The 24,305-nt window shown below is 45.8% G+C and overlaps 1 protein-coding gene across 5 annotated transcripts in view; it reads left to right on the top strand.

The window, feature by feature from the left end:
- The window catches only part of Ptpn3 (protein tyrosine phosphatase non-receptor type 3), a 149,533-nt gene that overhangs the window by 66,061 nt on the left and 59,167 nt on the right, over nucleotides 1–24,305 (top strand). For all 5 annotated transcript variants that reach the window (XM_051187839.1, XM_051187842.1, XM_051187840.1 and 2 more), the window contains exons 2-9: nucleotides 2,689–2,843; nucleotides 7,516–7,623; nucleotides 7,699–7,741; nucleotides 10,125–10,203; nucleotides 14,140–14,184; nucleotides 17,335–17,387; nucleotides 22,136–22,256; nucleotides 23,398–23,485. In XM_051187839.1, coding sequence (XP_051043796.1) covers nucleotides 2,689–2,843; nucleotides 7,516–7,623; nucleotides 7,699–7,741; nucleotides 10,125–10,203; nucleotides 14,140–14,184; nucleotides 17,335–17,387; nucleotides 22,136–22,256; nucleotides 23,398–23,485 — 692 coding nt within the window. The remainder of the gene's footprint in view (nucleotides 1–2,688; nucleotides 2,844–7,515; nucleotides 7,624–7,698; nucleotides 7,742–10,124; nucleotides 10,204–14,139; nucleotides 14,185–17,334; nucleotides 17,388–22,135; nucleotides 22,257–23,397; nucleotides 23,486–24,305) is intronic.

Below are 24,305 nucleotides of genomic sequence, written 5' to 3'. Positions count from 1 at the left end.
TAAAGGTGTCTGCCCTCAAGCCTGAGTTCAATTCCTGGGGCCCACGTGGTAGGAGAGAGCTGTCTCCTAAAAGTTGTCCTCTGGTCTCCTCCACATGCTCACTGTGGCGCATGGGCGCACGCGTGCGCGCGCGCGCACACACACACACACACACACACACACACACACACACACACAGGTTTAAAGTAGGAAAAACAAAGTAGAAAGTGATTAAAGGAAGTCACTGAGCATCAACTTCTGTTGCTCTCTGGCTCCCACTTCAGGCAGGCAGACAGACAGACAGACACACACACACACACACACACACACACACACACACACACAGGTTTAAAGTAGGAAAAACAAAGTAGAAAGTGATTAAAGGAAGTCACTGAGCATCAACTTCTGTTGCTCTCTGGCTCCCACTTCAGGCAGGCAGGCAGGCAGGCAGGCAGGCAGACAGACAGACAGACACACACACACACACACACACACACGCGCGCGCACGCACAAACATACAAAAGCATTGTGGACACCCTCCAGAGGTAGCCGCTGGTTTTTCTTCTATCAGTATTGATTAGTTTTGCCCATTTTTGACTTTTAATACATGGAATTGTGTTTAGGGAACACAATTTATGTTGTCTGGCTTCTTTTACACAAAGTAACATTAGAGAAAAGCCTGTGTTGTAGGGTTTCATTCCTGTCCTTTGCTGCATACAAGTGCATGGTCTGAACATACTACAATTTATCCATCCTACAGCTGGTGGCAACTTAGGTCTCTTCCCATTTGGTTGTATTATGAAGAGTTGTGTGTGTGTGTGTGTGTTGTTTTTTCTATTTTTGTTGTTTCTATTAGGTGCACACCAAGGAATGAGATTGTTGTGTCACAGAACATGTGTATGTTCAACTTGGTAGATATATTGCTCCAAAATTTCCCAAAGTAGTTGTGTTAATTTATGTTCTTTGCAGCAGCTAGTAGAAGTTAGGAAAACTGGACACCTTCCACAGTGTTGTCAGACTTTAAGCATAGTCCTGCAGTGGGTGTGTGGGGAACTTTGTTTTGTGGCTTTACTTTGTATCTATTTGACAAGCAATTGTCTAAGTACTTCCTTTTATTTCTCCCCATGTTTTTAAAAATAGAAAGTCTTTAATTCCTTAAATTATAGGTATATGTCAGGTGGTTGTGGCATATGCCTTTGATGCCTTTAATCCCAGCACTCGGGAGGCAGAGGCAGGCAGATATCAATGAGTTCCAGGCTAGCCTGTCTACAGAGCAAGTGCCAGGATAGGCTCTAAACCTACACAAGAAACCAAAAAACAGAACAAACAAACAAAAAAACAAAAAACGGATATGCGTGTGTATCTGAGTATAGGTGTGTACAGTTCCTGCAGAGGCCTGAAGAGGGCAGGGCAATGGATCTGCTGGAGTTACCTAGCAGTTGTGAGCTGCCTGATGTGGGTGCTGGGAATAGAACTTTGGCCCTCTACAATAGTTGTATGTGCTCTTGACTGCTGAGCCATCTCTCCAGCTCTCTCTCCATTGTCTATTGCATTGTTTTACTCTTGTGGAGCTCAAGGAATACTTAAGTCTTTGTAGATCTGCTGCAGATGTACTCCTCCACTGTGGGGACTGCTTTTTTTGGTCTTCTGAATAAATGTTCTTTTTTAAGAAGTAGAAGTTTGGGGGCTGGAGAGATGGATCAGTGGTTTACAGTGCTTGTTGCTCTTGCAGAGGACCCAGGTTTGGCTCCTGGCACCCACATGATGTCTCACAACCATCCATTAACTCTAGATCCAAAGGATCCAATGTCCTCTTCTGAGCTCTGAGGGCACCAAGCATGTATGCATGTGGTTACATACATACAGACATGCAAAATACTCATCAACATAAAATAAATATTTTTATACCATACTGATGTTTTGAAATTCATTTTTATTTTATGTATATGAGTGTTTTGCCTGCTTGTCTGTAAGTGCACCATGTGTATTTGGTGCCTGTGGAGGCCAGAAAAGAGTACTGGATCCCCTGGGACTGTAGTTATAGATAGTTGTGGGCCACCATGTGAGTGCTGGGAATCTAACTCAGGTCCTTTGGAAGAACAGCCAGTGTTCTTAACTGCTAAGCCGTCTCACCCACTAGCCAAAATAAAATAATCTTTTAAAAAAATTTCTTTTACGAAGTAGAAGTTCTTAATTTTAATGTAATTAATTAACCAGCTTTTTCATGTCGTATTTATTTCATGCTTAGTTTTGTAAAACATGCAAATATCTAAGGTAGGAATTACACTCTGGGAAATTAGGAAGTACAGATCTTGGAGATAATAGGACAAACAGCTAAATAAGCCATGTATTTCTTTGACCTAACATCATCAAGAGCAGGTTTTGCTTAGCAGTGGTTCTCAACCTTCCTAACGCTGTGACCCTTCAGTATGGTTCCTCGTGTTGTAGTGACGCCCCCCAACCATAAAATTGTTTTCATTGCTACTTCACAACTGCAATTTTGCTGCTGTGACGAATCCAGCATGTCATATCTGTGTTTTCCGATGGTCTTAGGCGACCTCTGTGAATCCATCCCCAGGTTGACAACCACTGGCTTAGGAGACCCTGTTCTCCTGCCTGCAGATTCTGCAGCTGACCGGTGTGGGGAAGGAGCTGTGTGGGGCCTGATGTTTTGCATTTGAAAGGACTGACACGTGTCTTACATTACAGGTTACTCAGCGGTCGTTATGACCTCCCGGTTACGCGCGTTGGGTGGAAGAATTAATAATATACGAACCTCCGAATTACCCAAAGAGAAAACCCGATCCGAGGTCATTTGCAGCATACGGTTTTTAGATGGCTTGGTACAGACCTTTAAAGTTAATGTAAGTTCTCCACTTTCTTTTCTTTTCTTTTTTGTGTAAATCCTCTTAAATAGTTTTAAGAAAAAAAGATTGACCGAAAATTGCTTGAGATTTCAGATCTCATATGGTGAGACTGGGCTGGGCATAGCTTGCAACCTTTGCCCTGTCTCACCTTTTCCATTCTTCTGAGGGATGTGAATCTCCTGGTGTCTTCCTCCAATGTTGATGTGCCTGATGTCCCCACCCACTCCCCTCCCTACCCCCAGGCAGAGCTGGTCCTTGGATGACTGTGCTCTCTGTACGTGATACATAGAGCCCACGTGACTCTACGATTTTAAAAATAGTAAAAATGACTAGGTTATAAGTCTCCTACTAAAGTGTGACCCCCTTGAGGACAGGACGGGTGTCCTGGCACAAGACTGGGCACGCAGCTGTGCTCTGTGAGATGGTCAGCCTCACAGATGGCAGGACTCCTAAAGGTCCTGGCTCCTGCTCAGAGCCCTTGATCTCAGGTTTTCATGTAAGCAGCTGTGAGAGGCAAGAGCAGCAACTGTCGTCTCAGCTGGCTGCACACCCAGGCTCCACGCTACCTAGCCCAGGACTTCTCTGTGTCTCTCAGTCCTAATAGCATCAAGTTCAGCCCCCAGTCACCTGTGCCTCAGTTTTTATGGTGTGTGCAGAGAAAGAGAATGATGGTGGAGGAGACAGACTGGATATGATGGTAAATGCCTGTGATTCAGCGGACTCAGGAGGAGCAAAAGTTTGAGGCCAACCTGGGCTATGTGACACCCTGTCTTAAAACACACACACATAGTCGAGGGTGGGGTGGGGGACATTGGCCAGAAAAGGCCATAGCACTTAAACCTTATTGAAATCTGACAGACCCCTGCTGTAGCTGCTACTGTTCTACCACCCCACTTTCTTCTCCTTTGACAGCCTTGGCTGGCCTAAACTCACTAGGAAGACTAGGCTGGCCTAGAAATCTGAGGTCTGCCTGCCTCTGCCTAGGATCAAAGGCTTGCACCACTATTTTTGCGTTTTCTTACCCATTCACAAGATCTCTTTCTCTCCCTCCCTGCCCCTCTCTCTCTCTCTCTCTCTCTCTCTCTCTCTCTCTCTCTCTCTCTCTCTCTCTCGTATCAGTGACCTTGGTGCAGGCAGAAGGTAATTTTCAGTTCTTCCAAACCAAGCCAGGGCGGCTACCCCGTGTGTGGGTGTGAGAATGGTCCTCAGCAGCACACAGGACTCAGGTTCCAGCCAGCTCAGTGGCAGTGCTTAGCGGAGACGTGTTACCCTGCCTTCTTCAGTTCTTCAGCTGTCTCTAAGGCCATGCTTTGTCTTTCTGAGGATGGGATGTGTTGTTTATTGTACCAAGAGAGAGAAGAACAAGATAGCTCAGCCAGGAAGGGTGCTTGCCGCCGAGCCTGGACCCTCATGCTGGAAGGAAGGCCTGTGCATCTGGGATGACGTGAGCCCCAAGGGAGGAGAGCCAGAGAAGAGTGAGGTCAGAGGTACCACAGGGTTGGAGATGGGAGGCCAGCTGCAACCCGGGTGCCCTGGCTTCCACACTGGGTGAGGTAGAGAGCACTGGATAGAGACCTGACATGGCCTGACTTAAGGGTCCACAGCAGCCAGGGAGACTACAGCAGCGGTCACCAAGCCAGGTTCTGATGCTGAGCAGAGAGCAGTGTTTGGGCCTGGCCAGAGCATGGCATCTAGAGGATGGAGCCAATAGGACTTGCTGGCAGTGCCCCGATTGGTGTGCTGCTCTAGTTTCTCTCCTCTGTATTCCCCTTTCCCCATTTTCCCCCTGAGATGTGATCTCACCATATATCTATCCCCTGCTGGGCTGGGCCCAAACTCACAGAGATCCACTTGCCTCTACCTCTCAGGGGTAAAAGGGGTGTGCCTTTGGTCCTGTATTAATTCTTCTGGGAAGGAGGAGAATTGAGCAGAATTGATACCTGCATGTATGGATTCTGCAGCTCAGAGGTGAGAGACTCAATCCAGCAAGAACATAGGGCTTTGGTGTTGCACTTATGTGAGTCAGATGGTCAGGTAGGGTGATAAGGTGGGAATGCCAGGCATGGCACCTCCCAGTGCCTGGTTCCCAGTGGCAAGGCACGTGTCGAGGGCTACTTTGCAGAGTTGCATCAAAGTGAGTGTGGTATCATGTCTCTGCAGGTGTGCAGTGAATTACAGGTGCTAATGATATAATAAGTCAAAGTTACATAAATGATGTCCCCAAATGTATAAGGAATAATTACAGTAAAGTCAGAGGGTTAGCTCTGATACTCGAGGAGAATGGCTCTGGCCTGGGAGATGACTGGGGTTGAGGGGGCAAAGTGCTTGTTTGCAAGCATGAGGACTCCAGATCGCAAGCAAACCCATAAAAACTGGGTGATGCTATATGTGGCTACAACCCTGCACTAGGGTTGGGTGTGGGAGATGGAGATGCCAGTACCCCTAGGGCTGACCAGCCAGTCTTGCTGAAACTGTAAAGTTAAGATTCAATGAGAAATTCTGCCCCCCAACCCCCCCCCCACACACACACACAGTATCTGGTAACTCAGGGGAACTGGTAAATTGGGGGAATGGGCAGACTGTATTGTTCTTACCCAAGGAGACTTTCTTCTGGTGGATGGTGGCAAGTTCTGGCGCCTTCAGGACATAGGTTATGCATTCTAGAAACAGACAAGTCTCATTCTCTCACAAAACAGACCAAATTCCATGAAGTCACCCCAAAGATGCTGCTGCAGGAATGTCCTCAGGTTACCTAACTCTGCTGGCCCTGGTCAACTGCGACCCAATTTCCACAGGTTACCTGCTCTCTCAGAAGCTCCCAGGAAGAGCCTCTTCTGTACCTGTCTATTTCTGACTTGCATTGTCCTGAGTTAAATGGTTGGGTTCAAAGCATTCCTGGGAGGTCAACCTCTTAAAATAGAATCTGAAATCTCCCAAATGCTCCATGCTGTTTTTGCGTGCATGTCTCACCCCGCCTCCCAAAGCCATCTTTTGTTTGTGCCGTCAGCTTCAAACTGGGTGGGCCCACTAGATAGATTGGGGGGAAGGTGACATTACACCCTGTCATCCCCCTGAACACAGAGGAAGGGGTTCCATATCCCTGTCCCCAGGAGGCCCCCACTCTTCATGCTGCCCTCTAAAGACTCTCTCCACTGTGTCTGACTGGTTCAAAGCACTTGACAGCGTTTGACACTCTGTGTTAGTCACCACCTCTACAGCCGAGAAGGAGAGAGATGCTTACTGTGGCTCTGTCCCAGTGCCCACATCAGGCTGCCCCATAAACACTGGAGCAGGCCGCTGAGTCCCACTCTGGAGTGAAGTGTGGCCGAATGTCCCCACCGGCTTCTCACTTCGGATGACCGGCAAGCAGTAGGGCAGATAATCCCACAGGGGGACCCAGGCCAAGTCACTTTGAGGGTATTTTGGATGGCATTCGAGTATTTTTAGCTGTTAGTGGAGAGTTTTCCTCCCTGCACACTCTCTGGGTTCCTCCAGGAGAAGGAGATACAGCTGGAGCCCAAGCAGCCAACAGGAGCTGACCTGGGATTAGCATTTGCTGTGTGTAATCCGCAGCGGGTCATGGCGTGTTTGCTGTGTAATGTGTGAGTTTTCCAACTTAGAAGTCACTGGAGAACCCCAGCTAAGGGATGGAAGCAGCTTAGAAAGCTCAGTTAAGCTCACAGGGGTGTGTGGGGGTGTGTGCACGTGCACGTTCACATGCATGTGTACATACATGGCATGTGGAGGCCAGAAGACAGCCTTCGATGTTATTTCTCAGAAGCCATCACAGTCATTCATTAACCTGGAGCTTGATAAATTGGCCAGGTTGGCTGACAAGTGAAGCCAGAGGCTAATGTAACATGTCTTCTTTTGTTGTTCTCCACCTTATTTTATTTTCTTAAACATTTTGCCTATCTTTCTCTCTACTTATTTGAGACAGATTCTCACTATATAGACAAGGCTGGTTTCAAATTCAAAGAGATCTGTCTGCCCCTGCCTTCTGAGCACAGGCATTCATTAAAAATGTGTGCCCACTAAGATTTATTTTTATTTATGTGTCTCTATGGTAGTAGTGCACATGCAATCAGAGGCCAGAAGAGGGTGTTAGGTCCCCTGTAGCTGGTATTGTAGGTGATTTGAGTGTCTCAGCTTCATGCTAGGAATGGAACTTCAGTATTCGGCAAGTGCAGAAAGTATTTAACCACGCCAGCTCCTGCCTTAATTTTTTGAGACATGATCTCACTGAACCTGGAACATTCATATTTGGCTAAATTGCTTGGCCAGCAAGCTCTAAGGATGTGTCTTCCCCCACTCATGGATTGTGGGGAGATGAGTTCAGGTCCTCACTCTTGCAAGGCAAGTAAGTACTCTGTTAACTTACTTTTCTCCCTGGTCTTTTCAACTCAAAGTGTCTCAAATCATTTATATAGTTTGTCTTGAACCTACTTTGTAACCCTCTTGTAGCCTTGTAACTTGGAATTTATTAATGCTTTTGTTACTCTGGGAAATATATATTCATAAACTCTGAAGATTTTAGTTTCCCTCTGCATATATAGAAAAGCAAAGCAGTTTCCCTCGCATATAGAAAAGCAAAGCAAAACAAACAAAAAAAGTTGTTGCTTCTAGTTCTTGGTTTAACACTTTCTCCACTTGATGTTTTCTGATCTAGAAACAAGATTTGGGCCAGTCGCTTTTGGACTTGGCATATGGCCACCTGGGTGTGACAGAGAAGGAGTACTTTGGCTTGCAACATGGCGATGACCCAGTGGACTCCCCTGTAAGTGTTAACCCATAAGAAGTGCTGCTTGCCTGCTTGGGTTGGTCTCATTGCTTATGTTTTCTCACTCAACAGAGATGGCTTGAGGCGAGCAAACCCCTCAGGAAGCAGCTGAAAGGTAGGTATGACCTCACTTGGGTTGGTCATTGGGTGTGTGGCCATCTATCTTCTCCTCGGAGAGTTATGGGGGCCAGGGAGAGATGCTCCAGCTGTGCTTCAGAGCAGCCTTAAGGATCCCAGCTGTGCAGAAGGGTGAGGGGAGAGGAGCCTGCTCACAACAAGGGAGCTCTCGCTTATTTTTATAAGGGAGGAAGTGAAGGAAGGATGGGTCTTCTCAGCCCAGTATAAGAAAGAGAGATGTAAAAGGGCTGGGTGATGTCTCAGTCGGTAAACATGCTGGCTGTACAAGCTTAAGCACCTGAGCTGGGATCCCAAGCACCAACGTTAAAAGCTGGTACTGCGGTGCCTGCCCAGTGCTGAGAGGCTGAGACAGGGTTCAGTAAGAGACCCTGTCTCAAAAAACTAGATGGAGAGCAGTGGAGGAAGATACCTGAATGTCAGCCTGTGGTTTCCACGTGCACATGCATGTATGCTCACATGTGTGCACACATGCATGTACACGCACGCACACACACACACAAGTGCATACACACCAAGGGAGACAGATATAAACCCTCATACTTTCCAAAAGCACAGATGCTGGCTCGTCCACTCTGAGTGGGCTCCTGTGTTACCCTCAGCTCCCAGTGAGACAGTGACTCTGGTCATGCTCAGCCTACCTTCTGGCCACTCCTTCTCAGCCTTGCTTCCCTCATGGCTCTCATTGGCCCAGGTGGGTACCTGTTGTCCCAGCCTAACTTGACAAGTCTACAGGACTTCTTTGAACTGCCCTTCAGTCTCCTCCCTCTGTAAAGAATGCTTTTCCTCTTAACCCAGAGTCCATCCATCTCCTGCCATTCATTCCTCAGGGTTCCACAGATATCTCCTGCTATCTGAAAGGAAGCACTAATTCTCACCTTCCTTCTCCTTTCTTTGACCACTCTTCCGGGTACCTCACAGTGAGTGTTTTAAGTGCCTTTCATTCTCGCTGCATTCTTCTCTGTCCCCTTCATGATTGATGATGCACCAGAGATGGCCAATCACATGAGGCCTAGGGAGCTGTTATCTGTCCTTCTCCTTCTGACTCATTCTTGCAGCAAGCACTGTACTAAGCCTGGGAAATGCAGACCAAACTAGATTCAACCCCTGCTCTCACAGTCAAGTGTAGAAGTTGAAAAGAGGAGTTCTGTGATAGGACTATCATCTCTACTTACGCATGCGCGCGCCAGCGCTCACACACACACACACACACACACACACACACATATGCATATATGTGCTCCGAGTCCACAGAAGAACCAAGAAAGACAAACAGACCACGCCTGAAACACCAAAGTAACAAATGGTGGAAGGGGAAGACTAGAAAACTTCGCCGCGGAGCTAGCGCCACCCACTGGTAGCTAGATGTGTATACAAAGGCACACCTACCTACCATTGATGACAGTTTTAGCACCCACCAGCCTAGAGGTGACAAAGGAACTAAGAGATGATAGAGTGGAGCCAGGATGAACCAAGGCAGAAGACGAGATGAGCAGTAGGATTAGCCAGCTAGCCAGACCACAGAAGGACTTGGATTTCAGAGAGCATGGACATGCTGTATGAGCCTGTAGACAGGACCTGGGCATATTTACCAAGTTGCAGAGACAGGGTGAACTCAGCGAGGTCGGTTCTTCCCATGTCTTGGCAACAGTCGGATCTTCAATCAGACATGTGGCTAGTTTTATCCCACAAGCAAAGCGGCCTTTGGTGTTGATGTCTAAGTCACATCTGAGTGGCGTAGCCCTCTGGATCATAGTGACAGTTGTGATGGCCATTGAAATTGCAAAAATGTTTTCCAGTTTAAAAAAAAAAAATCAAGTCAAAAAATTGAGTCCAGTTTAAAAAAAAAACAAAAAACAAAAAAACATCAAGTCAAAAAATTGAGTCAGTGTTACAGAATGTTCTGGTCTTGTCACTGGTGCCTAGTCAGGAGAGCCGTTTATACCCACTGAGCCCTCAGGTAGCCATGGTGGTGTTTAAGTTCTAGAGGCTACAGGAAATGTTGCAAAAGCATGAGTCACTATGTAAATGCAAGTGGCTTGAGTTATTTGTGAGTTTTATGGATTGATGCTGGTTTTGAGACTTTTACACATGCTTAATACAGATGTCACTGTTTGCACAGGGCCCTAAGGCAGATGTACAACCGGAAGTAGGTGACACCACAATGGAACAGATGCTAAATAAGTACTTTTGGTGTGTGTGGATGCTTCTGAACCGTTAGCTTACACACTGTAGGTCTGAACTTGGGGCTTTTATAATGGAAAACATTGCGATTCAGTGAGAAGTACTCCTTTTATGGGAGAGTAGCATTGTTCGTTGACTTTTAAAGGGAAAACCTAACTTGTTTTTGAAAAATATTATAGGAGGTCTCCCCTGTACCCTGCATTTTCGAGTAAGATATTTTATACCTGATCCCAACACACTGCAGCAGGAACAAACCAGGTAATAACCTTTTTTGAAGTTCTCTGTCTAGTATATATGAATCTGTAGCCACCAAAAATGTGCTCTTTGTTTTCTAGCTATGGACACTTAATTTGATTTTGGTATGACCTCCCCAACAATCATGATCCAAGAAAAAAGTTGGGGTTGCATAGACTGAAATTTTAATCGGCAGTTTTGTTTTCAGTTTGTGGCCTGTGTCTCAAAGCCCCAAACTGGTGTGATTTCCTACACATGGGCACCCTATCTCTCTCCTCTTCTATCTGGTTAAGCATTGTGACTATTAAGGGTGCTGAGTCAGTCCTGCCTGGAATAGAGTGGTCACCCATGGGGTACATAATCTGGACTATGAGGGGCTGGAATGAAGTCCTTTGAGGATGACAAGGCTTAGCTGTAACTGGAACATTCCATCAGGTTCCCCCTTTGCAGGGGTGAGGAAGGAGAGTGGGCTCTGGCTGGATCCAACTTGTCTTCTGGGTGAATAAGCAGGTGCAAGAAGTTTGGGAGGCAGATGGGGGGCAATGATAGGAGCTATTTACCCCAAGGGGCTTGAAGGCTGTGATGGCTGTGGTTGGCCCTGACAAGTGGGTTTTCTGTGTGGGAAAACAGGGACGTGCAGGATGGGAAGGATGCAGTAAGAGAGCCATTGTTGCCTTGGGCTAGAAGACTGTGCCAGCCATTTCCTCTGCCTTATGACCACTCTGAGCCCTTTCGTAATGTGTCCCTTTGTTGTTCTTAAGGAGGGAAACTGTCTTCCTGGGAAGAAGAGGCTGTTCTGGATTATTGAATCTCATTTTATGGCGGAAAAATCCCACCAAAGAGATGCCATTAACTCAGACATAGACTGCTCTCTCATTTTTTCTTTCTTCTTTTTAATGGCAATTACATGATCATATTTTAGCTTTTAATATGTTTAAACACCAGTTGTTCGTTTATTACTGTTTTTCCTTCTGTGTATGAGCTTCTTTTCCTCCACAGAGTCAGGCCTTGGGGCTGGACTGTGTTTATCATTATGGGTAGCTCCTTGGGAGCCATGAAGTGCATGCTGCTTTGAATCATTTTCGTATACTACCCCCACCCCTCCACACCACCACCCCTACCACACCCACCACAACTACACCTACACCACCACCATCACACCATCCCCTATTCTCCCACCCCTTTATCCCCACCACCACCACCACCATCACAATATAACTCTTTACTCTGGTGAACTAGGGACATTGGTGGGATACTCAACCCAGCATACCATGTCATTGTTTTTTTTTTTTTTTTTTTTTTTTTCTGAAGTTGAGGTCTGTTCCACTTAAAATTCTGTTACTGTGATAAAATACCCTAACCAAAAGCAACATAGGGGAGGAAGGGGTTTGTTTCAACTCACAGTTCCAGGTTAAAGTCCATCACTGCAAGCAAGGGAAGGGAGAAATGAGATAGCCAGTCTTATCACATCTATAGTCAAGAGCATGCATGCTCCATTGCTTGTTCACCTCAGTTTCTTCATTCCTGCACAGTTAAGGGATCCCTTCCTAGGGAATAGTGCTGCCCACAGTGGTCTGCATCTTCCCATATTAATTAACCTATTAGGGCTGTCCCCATGACATGCCTACAGGCCAACTGTGTAGACAGTACCTCATCAAGACTCTTCCCAGGTGATTGTAGTTTGTGTCAGATTGACAGCCATCATAGGATCTGGAAGGAATATACTCTCAGAGGAGATCAAATGTTAGACATGCCAAGTCACTCCCATTGACAGTGTTCCTTTATTCTCATGGGCACTTTCTTCCATGTCTGTGTATTGTGAGCCTCCACAACTGCTGGTACTGATAAATTTAGATCATTCTAAGCAGTGTTCCACTTACTGACAGTCTCTGATTACAATTTGAACTCCTTGGGGAAAATGATAAAACCTCCTAAGTTTGGGGGTGCGTTCTGTGATTCTTGTTTCTTTACACGTGATTCTGTGGGGTTGACTCGGATTTGCTCTGCAAAGGGCCAGGTAGCATTTGGTGAAGGATCCATGGAATGTTCAAGGTCTCGTTTATGGCCATCAGTGAAAGCCTAGGTTTTATCAGTGGATCAACTATAGCTCTGCCCCTTTCTTCTTTCTCCCAGCATCCTTCCAGGAAGAGAGAACACTTAATTCTGGTTGAATGTTAGCTTGGATAAACATAGAAACCAACTAGAAAGAACTGGTTATGTTCTCCTAGGTGGAAAAGATAATCCCACTACTGAGTGGGTGTGAATTAGCATAAGTATTTTGTTACTTTCCTTATTGATGTGAGGAAATCCTTAAGAAGAAGAATAAGAAGTTACTTAAGGGAAGAGGATTTGACTTGGCTCACAGTTCTAGAGGCTCCAGTCGGTCATGGCAGACGTCCTGGCGGTGGGAGTGAGAGAGGCAGCCAATCACATTGTGCCCTCAGTCAGGAAGCACAGGTGAATACTAGTGTTGGGCTTGCTTCCTCCTCCTGTTCGGTCCGTGAATTATTCATCAGATTATTCACCAGTTATTCATCACCAGATTCAGGGTGGGTCTTCCATCTTCAGTTAAACCTTCTGGAAACATCATTAGATACACTCAGAGGTGTGTTTCCATGGTGATCCTAAACCCTGTCAAGTTGACAGAAAGGTTAACCACTCGTGTGCCCATGTGACTAATACCATCTATCAGTGCCCTAGGTTCAACATAACAGAGTGTTGATAATAGATCCTAAGCTTGGCGGTGACTTATACAAAGTCATATTGTTCTCATAGCATGTGTGTCCAGGCTAAAGGGAAGCAAAGCTAATCCATAAAACGCGCCTGAGTACCAGTTTTCCCAGACTGGCAATTCTTACTGTAGAGAATTCATTGAGATGTATAGCCTTCAGGTCTGCTTAATTTTGTAGTGTGATTTTCTTTTATTCTTTTTCTTTTTCTTCATTTGTGAGTTCTTTACCATGAAGTTTTAGTAAGTTAAAGAGTGGAGATGGTGTTACAGAGTCACAGAGTCACTGAGCAGCTGAAATGAGGAAGAAAGCCTCAGAGCACCAGGCATCCAGCCCCAGGCTGCACATAGGAGGTTGCAATATTGTCTGAAGCATCCAGGTCTCAAAACAGCTAGCTCCCTGACCTTTCTCAACCCCAAGGAATATGAGACTGGTTTGTTTAAATTGCCAGAGTGATCTCTCCTGTCCCCAGAACTTCTGCGCTTGTCTGTATTAGCTTTCAAGAGGTTTCCCTTTTGTCATCTTTGGCCAGACCCTGGAATGTCAATCCCGCTTGAATCTGGGTTTTAAAAAAGAGTGGGGATAGGAGCCAAGCGTCACATGTATGCCGCGTCCCTAAATATAAATGCCTCCACAGTGCTTCCTGGCCTTGCCAGGCCTGTGGGCGTTGGCCTCCTTTTCCCCTATCTGCCCCAGGGCAAAGAGGCGGCCTGCAGGGCTAAGGGGCCTGGAACAGTTTGCCCCTAGGACAGCTCTGGGCTTTCAAAGCTGATTCTGTTGCATTCAGGTTCTGGCAACTAGGCTATCAATACTTTGCTCTAGGACCCATAGCTTTTAGGTTACAGGACAAAGCCCAGCTGGAGTTTGCACCCCAGCTAAGGCATGATCTCCACCTCCTCTTAGTTTCACACAGTGGAACAGGGGCAGGGGAGGGGGTGTATACATGCCCATTCAGTGTTTAGAGCAGTGCCTGTGTGTGTGGGCAGCTTGTACAGAATGCTATGGGTCCCCGTGCCTAATTAAGAAAGCCCATGCAGCCGGTGGGGCACCCTTGACTGCTACCCCATCCATCCCCACAGCCCTCCCTAGCACAGGGCGCCTAGGCAGTTTACAAATAGATAAAATGGTATTTGCATACATATATATCCCAGTTTTCAAATGTTCATTTTTCTTGTTTATTATTTGATTATTGCATTCTGAGCATTTGTTAACAAACACCGTTGTTTCCTAGGCATTTGTATTTCTTACAACTGAAGATGGATGTTTGCGAAGGAAGGTAATGAGACTTTCATATTCTTCTTTTCCTGTCAGACTAGCCAGATTCCTGGTTTTAATCTAATGAGCATTCATTCCTGGCAACAGTACTCAATTTAAACAAAGCCTGTACGTTTTCAACTCCGTCTCGGTTTACAGAGACTAACAATTGAGAAATTTTGTTCCATACTGTGATTTTATTACAAAAGATACAGTGATTTTCCCCCCACCCCCACCCCCGGTAAAGACTTGGGGAATTTTAAGAGTTCAGGAAAGACCCTGGATGTAAAATGGGCCTCAGGTCAGGTAGCAAATGGGTATGACTTAGAGCCGCTTCCGAGCCGGTGGTGCTTGTGGGTGACTTATCTTCTCTCTGGAAGGGACTATGTTCAGATGCGAGCATCTGCTTGTGAGTCAGTGTTCTGGGTGTATCCAGACCTTCTCAGCGCTTGGACGGGAGCTGAGAGTGGCTAGAAAGGGAATCAAAATTCCACAGAACCCCCATCTTCCAAGTCCTTGATATTTTTTAAAAACATTTTTGCTGATTATTTTTAGAGACAGGATTAATGAGCATGAGTGTATTCGTGTGTGTATGTGTGTGTGTGTGTGTGTGTTTGTGTGTGTGTGTGTGTGTGTGCATATGCCTGTGTGTGCATGTGTGCGCCTACCTGCTAAGCCCTCTCACCTGCCGGTGGCCCCTTAGCATTTTCTTGTCTTCTGAAAAAAATCCACAGCAGGGAAGGAGCCCCCTCTAATTCCATTTTCCTCACCCCCCACTTCTTCCTGGGCCTTCACTTCCACTGCAGAGGGTCGCCAGAGGCCACCAGCCTGCTGCACCACAAGGAGGCTGGCAGTTAGTGTGACTGGTGACATGAGACAGGAGTCCATGAAGCAAGTGAGACCATTATGGGCAGTGGGGATCACAGTTGGCCTAGAATTTCAGGAGCTGTGGCCTAGAAAAGTCTCTGTGGGTTACTGGGAGTAAGCCAAAGTTAGAGTTGGTGGAGAAAATAAATATGGGATTTCCCTGGACAGCCAGGAGGCCCTCCCATCCCCATTCCAGCTGGAGGCCATATGTGGTTGACTTGGAGGCAAACAAGGAGGGCTTTGCATACTCAGTGGGGGCTTCTCTCTCTCTCTCTCTCTCTCTCTCTCTCTCTCTCTCTCTCTCTCATCCACCAGACAGAAGAAAGCAGCTGCAGGGTCTTAAAGCAGAGGACAGGCTATAGTAAGAGACAAATCTGCAGACATGGTGTCTGTGTGCACGAGGACGGACTGAAAGAGACCGGGGCTTCCCTCTGCTGGACGGGAGCCTCCTTGAGGGGCTAGCAGAGCTGTTGGCTATGTAGTGATCACAGGCTACCAGAGCTTCGTGAATTCTATGTATCTTTTCCCCAAAGTACATCCCTTCTCCAGCACAAACTGTAGACCAGTGCTGGGGACTCCTCTTTGGCACTGCAAGGCAGCCTCAGAAGAACTCCATGTTGAAATGCCCCACTCCCTCTTGAGCTGTTCTTGACATAGAAACCTGTTCAATGGCACCCTTACGTGCCATTGCTTTGCTTTTCCATAAATACCTGTTTTATGAGGCAGGTTCCAGCCTATGCTGGTCACCAGGCCAGGACCTCCCCTTTAATCTTCCTGTCCTCCAAACTCTAGGACTACATTGTCCTCTTCTCTGCAGAGATGGGTCCTCCAGGATAGTCCCTTCACTTGACACATGGAGGTCTGAACCACAGAGGAAAAGAAATCTGTATAGGAGCATATGGAATGCTGAGAGGAGCATACAGGCTGTCATTGTTTTTGACTATATATTTGAACACCAACCATTCTTGGGAATTTTTTCCCCCTTCAGTTTCCATAGGATCCTTCTATCTAGTCTGGGCTTCCATAGCTTGTTTCTTGGCTGTCCCACAAATCCATTCAGCTGTCCATCTTCTAGCAAAGACACAAGATACTAACTAGAGGTTAAGTGAAGCTCACCTTAGTAGGAGAGTGACAGCTTGTGCTCATCACATATCTAATGAGCAACCCTAGGATAGATACATCCATAGACTCAGAGAGACACACTTTTCTGTAGGGACGCACAGAGTTACTCAGTGGGATCAGGGGCCCTTCAGATAGGGGGTGCTACTACCTTCATAAGAACCTTCCGAACCAGCAGGAGTTCCGGACAGAAAGGGAAACTGCTGGAGGCCAACCAGATTAGACAGGCAAGTGATGACTCACATGTGGGAACTTCATAGGCTGCCATGGAAACTACATGTTCTCTCAGCTTGCCACAGGGCTGGAAGATTGCTTTTAAAATCTCATTGTCTCCCAGTGTTGCTGGTAAGGACGGCTCCCTTTCCCAGTTGCTGCCCCTAGCTTTCCCCAGCCCATTCTTCCACTCAGCAGTGGCCCTTGCTCCAGGTTTGGTGGCAGAGCTCTTGAGCAGACCATAGAGTCAGATTTGAATGGAGGGAAAAAAAAAAAAAAGAAGAAGAAGAAGAAGAAGAAAGAAAGTAATGTCACTGAGAACAGGCATTTGGGAGGACAGTGAGGTTAGCTGGAAATAAGAACAAATCCAGGCTAAGCCTAGATTCCTAGTGGGTGGCGGATGACAGGGAAGCAGGCAGATGGTTGAATCCTATAAACCTCAGTGAGGTCAGGAGGTTAAAGAATAGTAATTAGTGAATTAAGTAATTTAATTACAGAATTATAAATGTTAAACTGTAGAATACCTTTTTTTTCCTTCCTTTTATTTTTCCATCTAGAAGGTGTCACCATTCCAGGAAGGAGGTGCCCAAGAGTCCTAAAGGAAGTAGTCAGAGCCCAAGTCTCAGGTCTTTATTAGAAAGATTGGAAGGCCGCTCACATCTCGGATTCCATCTTCTCACTTTCCGTCTTGCAATATGAGCATGCCATCCAACCCAAGATCACCAGCTTCCTGGTCTTTGTCATAGTTATAATTTTAAACCAAAAATTATGTTTTTGCTTTTTTTTTTTTTTAATCTTCAGAAAACACTTTAATGTATTCCCTGTGCTATTTGAGATCGATTGGTATTGTAGTTGCCTTTAAGATTCATGTTGCTCATTAACAGTTAATGGAGAAGAGAATGCTATGGGCTGTCTGTGATTTATGAGTGTCCATGGTTCTTCTGACTTAACTCATCCTCATTTCTCCTGACAGGTTAACGTGCCCTCTCAACTCAGCGGTGGTCCTAGCCTCCTATGCTGTGCAGTGTAAGTCCTGAGATTGACTAGGTAGTGGCCAGCTTGTTCCAGTTAGCCACTGAGAGAGCCCCCGGCTGCTCTCTTTGAGGGAGTCTCTTCCCCAGGATTCCTAGAACGGAACCTTGTGCTGTCCCGATAGTAAAACTTTTAACCTGAGCCATACTCTCCTTTTACTTGGGGATATCAGATGGACAGTGATGCTGGGGGAAGGCGTGGTGTGGCTTTCCCCCCAACCCCCCCAGGGAGCTATGAAACAGCAGACAGCTACACCCAGCTTTTTCCAGAGTCTCTGCCCAGGTATTTGGATCTGGTCTCCATACAAACCCCTACGGAACAATATTTATATCCCTTGCCTCCTCAGAACATGGAAACTGAGACCCAACTAGTTTAAGGAATTTGCTGGAAGGCACCACTGCTGCTTGCCTGATGCCCATTTAAAATGATACTGAGATCTTATGAATCTATATTCAGAGCTTCCGTGTAGCTATGGTCAATGACCATTCAGAAGCAAAATCACAAGTTCAAAGTCATCCTTGGCTTCATGGTGAGTTCAAGGCCAGCCTGGACAACAGGAGGCCCTCCTTTAAAAAAAATATGAGGAAAATAATTTAAATGTTTTATTTAACCCATTTAAATATTATTTTAATATACAGTCAGTATTAAAAAATTAATGAGATATTTTTATGGGTTTTTTCTTTCCTTTTTCTTTTTAATTAAATATTTGAAATCCCATCTAGGTTTTGCAATTTCTATACTTTCCAATTGAACTAGCCACACATAATTATGGGTACCACTGTGGATAGAAAGTCCAGATAGAGTTTTCCACCAAGGCTGGTTTAAACTACAGAAGAAATCTCTTCATTCTGTCAGCAAAACATAATTAATCATATTCAGTGTCAGATCCCATAAAAGGTGAAATACACTTTGCCAGTCATTGGGTGCATGGTGCCAGCACAGACACCATGTTACTTGCATTAAATTGTGTAGTAGCATAGGACTGAAGTGTCTGTCCCCTCTGCCTTTCCAGAAGTCTCAACCAACAGGTCAGGTGGTTAAGAAAGCAAGATGATGATGTCTCAGAGCAGGTGCCGACCAAATTACCCATCTTACTGTGGCCTCAGAAATATAATGGCAAAAAAAGAAAGAAAAAAGGGCTGCTGAGGAGACCCCAGATGCATCTCCTCCCTTAGCAAAAAGGACAGACACAGGAGAGGTGAAGGACAAGGCTGGGGAAGCTGCGTGGAACCAGAGAATGGGAGAAAGAGGATATCAGGGTTGACCCCCGTGATGTTGAGCATAAGGCTAGGCTCCTAACTGGAAAGATGCCCAGCATCAGCTCCATCTCTCCTGCCTCCTCTTCTCAGGATGGGAAATTCAGAAGAGGTTGCTCTCTTCTTATGTTACCAGCTTGCAGCATCCACATGTCCCCATGGCACAGTGTGTGACTTCTCCTGGGAAGACACAACCTACAGATAGGACACCAACAACAGACCAAAGAAACTATTCTGTCCAAGTCCAGCTTCATGAGCCACTGGGTTTATACTTTGAAGGAGCACGACTGACTTTAAAAATATCTGCTTCACCCAACATGGATGATGACTTCCCAAAAGCTGCATGAACGGAGCCACCCTGTCAGTTAACATCCACCTACTATGTACCAGGAAGAGCTGAGGCAGGATTGCATGGAGCAGGTAGTAGGCAGGAGAGAGTGAGTGGCTGGATTCTCTAGTGATGGTCTAATGACCCTCCTCCCACTCCCTCTGGGAGGGAAAGTTAATAGGCACCGTCTTGTGAGGCTCCAGGACAATAGTCATGCTGCTATGATTAAGATGGTGCCGACCCAGAGGGCAGTGTTCTATAACGTACGGCCAGAGTTGGCGTGTTCTCATCCATCTCTAGATTTGTGCCTCCCATTTCTTCGAGCTGATCAGTGACAGAGGCAGGGACTTTCTCACATTGAAGACAAGGTGGATGCTTACCACTAGAGCATCAGGGCTGGGAGGAAAGAACTTGAGGAAGGCAACAATTGTATTTAGTTTACCTCACCCTACTCATTTGTCACTGTGTGATACTGCCTCAATGAACCTCCAGCTTCCCACCTGGGAATGGAGGTGACACTGGCACCTGTGCCAACTTGGCAATATGGCTGTCTCGCTAAGGTGACCTATAGTAAAAGATTCCTCATAGTTGAACCAACAGTGACTTAGGTAGGTAAGGATAGGGATAGAAGCCATGTTGCCTGGGTCTTGGCTTTTCTCTTATCTGCATGACCTGACCTTTCAGGCCTCATGTGTTGAGCAGGGCTAGAAATGTCTGTTCTACTTTGGAGGGTGGTAGGAAAGAGAGCACAAACCACTGAATGAAGAACTCTCTACATAGAGTTAACTCTTGGTGTCTTTTCCTGTCAGTCCATAAGGAAACTGTTATGGGCAATATGGCTCCTCACATAAAAATGCTTGCTGCCAAGCCTGATGGCCTGAGTTCAGTCAAGTTACTCACACTGGGAGGAAAATACTTACCCCTGAATGTTGTCATCTGACCTCCACACATACCTTAGAAAATAAAAATAAAAATTAACCCATGATAGACAATAAGCTATAATTAGAGAAAATTAAAGGCCTACATTAAAGACATCCTGTTCATGAGTCTGCCATCAGGCTTCCCACTGTGGAAGATTAATAGAATGGTAACTAAACAAAGTCATCAGAGGCCTGACAGTGTTGGTGCAGGCCTTTACCTTCAGGCAGAGGCAGGCAGATCTCTGAGTTCAAGGCCAACCTGGTCTAAAGAATGAATTCCCAGACAGCCAGGGCTACACAGAGAAACCCTGTCTCAAAAAACCAAAAAAACAAACAAACAAAAACAAAACATCATCAACAAAAAGATGCTTTGAATTAAATAACTAAAAAAAAAGCCATTAGAACTGAAAAGGTATAAGCTGGTTGACAGAAAACTTTGCATTACTGTCATACTGAAAGATCATGAGTTGTTAGACAGTTTGAAGTTTAAGCTCTTTATATTCCTATAGCCTTGATAAATAAATAAACACATATCTGCATACTCTACATACGTTTCTTTTTGGTTTTTGAGACAGGATTTCTCTGTGTAGCTTTAGTTGTCACTCTGTAGATCAGGCTGGCCTGGAACTCAAGAGATCTTCCTGCCTTTGCCTCCTGCATGCTGGGATTAAGAGAGTGTGCCACCACCACGTGGCATGCATACATTTCTTATCGAACTGATTCTTACATTTAAAAATTAGTGACTTAGAAGGTATACTAACTACCTTTTGTCTGATACATTTTGGCGGGTTATTACAAGATGAGTGCCTAATGGTTAAGTCCTGCCTGTGTGATCTGCTAGCGGAAGCACGTTTTCTTATTAGACTAAAAAGCAAAGTATTTGAGAGATAAAATACTTTTAGCACAATGGCCGAAGATTGCTGCTGGCCACAAGGGCTTTTGAGGCACAAGAAAATGTTTGAGAAGAATGTAGATTCTTCATAATGTTTTCTGCCACAAGCAGGCACTGGATTAGCCTGGGATAAAGGGAGCTCGCTGCTCTCCCTAAGGGTTCTGCATCCTGCTGAGAATGCTGACTCTAAGGAAGACCCCCACCCCCAGCTTGGGGAAGGAAAGGGAGTCTAGAAAAGTTATCAGAGGAATGAGCCCCAAGAGGAGGCTCGAAGATCAAGTTAGAGTTGGAAGACTAGCTGGTGGAAGATTTCCCATTGGGCTAGATTGGTCACTTGAAACAGTACCTGGGATCTCAAGTTGGCAGTGTGTGTTCAGCTAATACATTAGACAGGCCCCTATAGTGGGGAGTCTAGGGATGTAGATCCTGCGTCTTGTTCGGTCTTCTTATCTGTATAATAGGAATAAAGGCATTATCTGTGGTTTTGGGGTGTGTGTTGAGCATTTGCTCAAGCCCTCCAGTGAGATGATGTCATTGACACCCTTTGCAGACCTCCTCCCACCTCCCCAGGCCTTTGCAAATGTGTCTGGTGTGGCTGTTGACCTTTCCCCCTAGTGGTTATCCCAGAGCTCTGAGCTGGTTATGTTAAGGTCAAAATGTTTGTCAAGTGACTTTGCTAAAGCAAGAAGCTTATAGCTTATTCCTGTCAAATGGAAGTTGGACCGGGACAACTAATTAACTGATTCAGAAGGCTCTCCATGAGCTAATGAATCCAACAGGGAAATTGAAGAGGTTTCAGCCTTTGGTCTTGGGAAAATCAGTCACAGCACTTGTTGGCCTTCCAGGACATCAAGAGAAGACTCAGCAGCTCACTGTCATCTAGGTCTTTACTCTGCTGAAAATAGCCTGTGTCGGGGGTGGGTCTCTCCCCCCCCCCCCGGTCTCAGTTCCTTTCTCTTTAATGTGAACTCCAATGAAGATATATTAATGCCATCTCACTGGGCACCCTATAAGAACATCCCAGTGGTAGTACCTCATAGCGCAACGGTAGCACATCTGACTCCGAGAAGATCCCAGTGTTATCTTTTTAAGCACGCTATTGTGAGCTTAACCACCCCCACCCCTGGTCTGCCACCCTTGCACTTAACATGGAACTTAGCCCTAAGCAGAGGTTCCGATTAGAAGCATGGAATTGGAAACTAATGAGACACTGGTACATATGGCTCAGAGCTTATCACAACTGTTCCCATGGGAGGCATTTCTCATGATGTTATCGATACTTGTTGATGCAGACCACACTGAACAAGCCAGGCTAATTATGATTTTCCCCCATTGTGTTTTAATAGCTCATTTTGGAGACTTTAATTCTTCCGTACATCACCCAGGCTATCTTGCCGACAGCCAGTTCATACCAGATCAAAATGATGACTTTTTAAGCAAAGTGGAGTCGCTCCATGAACAGCACAGGTGCGGGGACTGGGTGGGAGGGGAGTGGTGTTGGAACTCAGGCTGGGTATTTACAGATACTGTATCACTTTGTGTTTGTGCGCCCTTGGCTTCCTTTGTCGTTGTTTTTGTTGTTGTTGTTTGTTTTTGTACCTTTAAGGTGTGATGGTGGTAAATAAATATATATTTAACATCACTTGCATTCTTGGGAAACATAAAAATGCAATAGGAATTGAGGGTGATAGCTGGCACATTCTTCCTTCAAGATGTCATAGACATTGACTAATTCCTCCAGGAAATGCCCATTTTCAATCTGATTGATTGGCCTACAGGATGAATGAACCACGCATACCTTTTCGCCATTTGCCTCATTTAATAAGATAGGCCGTTCCCTCAGGTGTTGTTGAGTGGACAGACTGGTGGACTGGAGAGCTGATAGGGTGGATAGCCCTGGATTCAGACCACTTTTCCTCCACATAGGAAGACACTAGGGACAAGCTTTTCCCCTAACAAATACTTGCCATTTCCAATCTCCTTTTCCCACTCCTCACGTGACTGGAAGCTCCTGTGGCAGCTGCTGTGTTCCCATTAAATGAGGACCACGCTGACCCAGGCCAGCTCTCCAAACACATCTCATTTCTTGGGGAGGCCATAAAAACAAAGGGCAAGCTACCAGCGTACCTTCTTAGAGGGCACTGCCAACCCTCTCTCCCGGAATTGCTCCCGGGACAGAAGTCAGTGTCTTAAAATAGCACAGGGCCACTGGCGTTTGAAGCGTGAGGGCCACTGTTGAGAGAATAGACGGGCAAAAAGATGAAAGATTACCTATTAATTGAACAACGTGGCACAATGAAGGCAGGGTTTCTGCAAGGCGACAGATAGTTTTCACTGTCTGAAGACCTCTCTTGAGAGCACGTTAAGTGTCGAGTGTTTCTTAGTAAGGACCGAGGTGTCCAGAGGAGGTCAGGTTCATGGACAAGAAGAAAACCTTGCTTCAGTAAAATTGTTAGAGTGCTTAGGGGGCTAACCCAAGGCATTCAGTAACCTTTAGTAACTATTACGGAGGACTATTACGTTTTACAGATACTTTTAATTTTTAAACCCTCAAGTTAATGTTCTCCACCTACTGAGTGAGTCTTGCAATTTCTCTTTTCTTCTGCAGTGGGCTAAAGCAGTCAGAAGCGGAATCTTGCTATATCAACATAGCCCGGACCCTTGACTTCTACGGAGTGGAGCTTCACGGAGGCAGAGTATGTATCCTTTAGTTCATAAACTATTGCTTATTTTTTAATTGTGCAAGTTCACAAACTTCCTTGGGGAGTTGTTTCTCTCCCACTAGAACAAATAAGACCTTTTTAAAAGATGGTTGGGGGCTGGAGAGATGACTCTGTGTTTAAAAGCACTTGTTCTTGCAGAGGACCTGGGTTTGAGTCCCGGAACCCACATGGAGGCTCATAACCTCCGTGGGAATCAGGCACACACATGATCCACAGACATACATGCAGACAAAACACTCATGTGCACAAAATAATAAATAAAGCAAATCTGAGAGAGGGAGGGAAACAGGGAAGGGGGGAGAGAGAGAGAGAAAAAGAGAGAGACTTGGAAAGTGGATCTAGTACTTACTGAGTTTTACCGATCATCCAGTCAATTGCTTTTTTCACACTTCTGAAGGATCACAGCACAGGAAACTTACAAGCTTTTTTGTCTAAATGGGAAAAATCCATTTTTCTGTGTTATAAATTTTTTAGTAAGCATACAAAATGATGGCTTTAGGGGCTGAGGATGTCCTTTGGCTGGCAGAGTGTTTCTCTAGCATTTGTGAGGCCCTGGGTTCAATCCCAGTACCATGTAAACTGGGTGTGCTGGTGTACATCTGTGATCCCAGCATTCAGGAGGAAGAGACAAGAGGATCAAAGGTTCAAGGCCGTCCTCTGTTACATAGTGAGGTTGAGGCCAGCCTGGGCCCCCATCTCTAAAAGTGGGGAGGGTGTTAATGACATTTCCATGCATGCATGTTATTTGTATTTTGCTCATATTCAACCTATCCTCATGCTCCCTTGTCTCTCC

The sequence above is a fragment of the Phodopus roborovskii genome, unplaced genomic scaffold (assembly GCF_943737965.1).
Source record: "Phodopus roborovskii unplaced genomic scaffold, PHOROB, whole genome shotgun sequence".
Classification (NCBI taxonomy): Eukaryota; Metazoa; Chordata; class Mammalia; order Rodentia; family Cricetidae; genus Phodopus; species Phodopus roborovskii.
The sequence above is the reverse complement of the archived record's forward strand: the minus strand, read 5'-3'. Positions and strand labels throughout refer to the sequence as shown.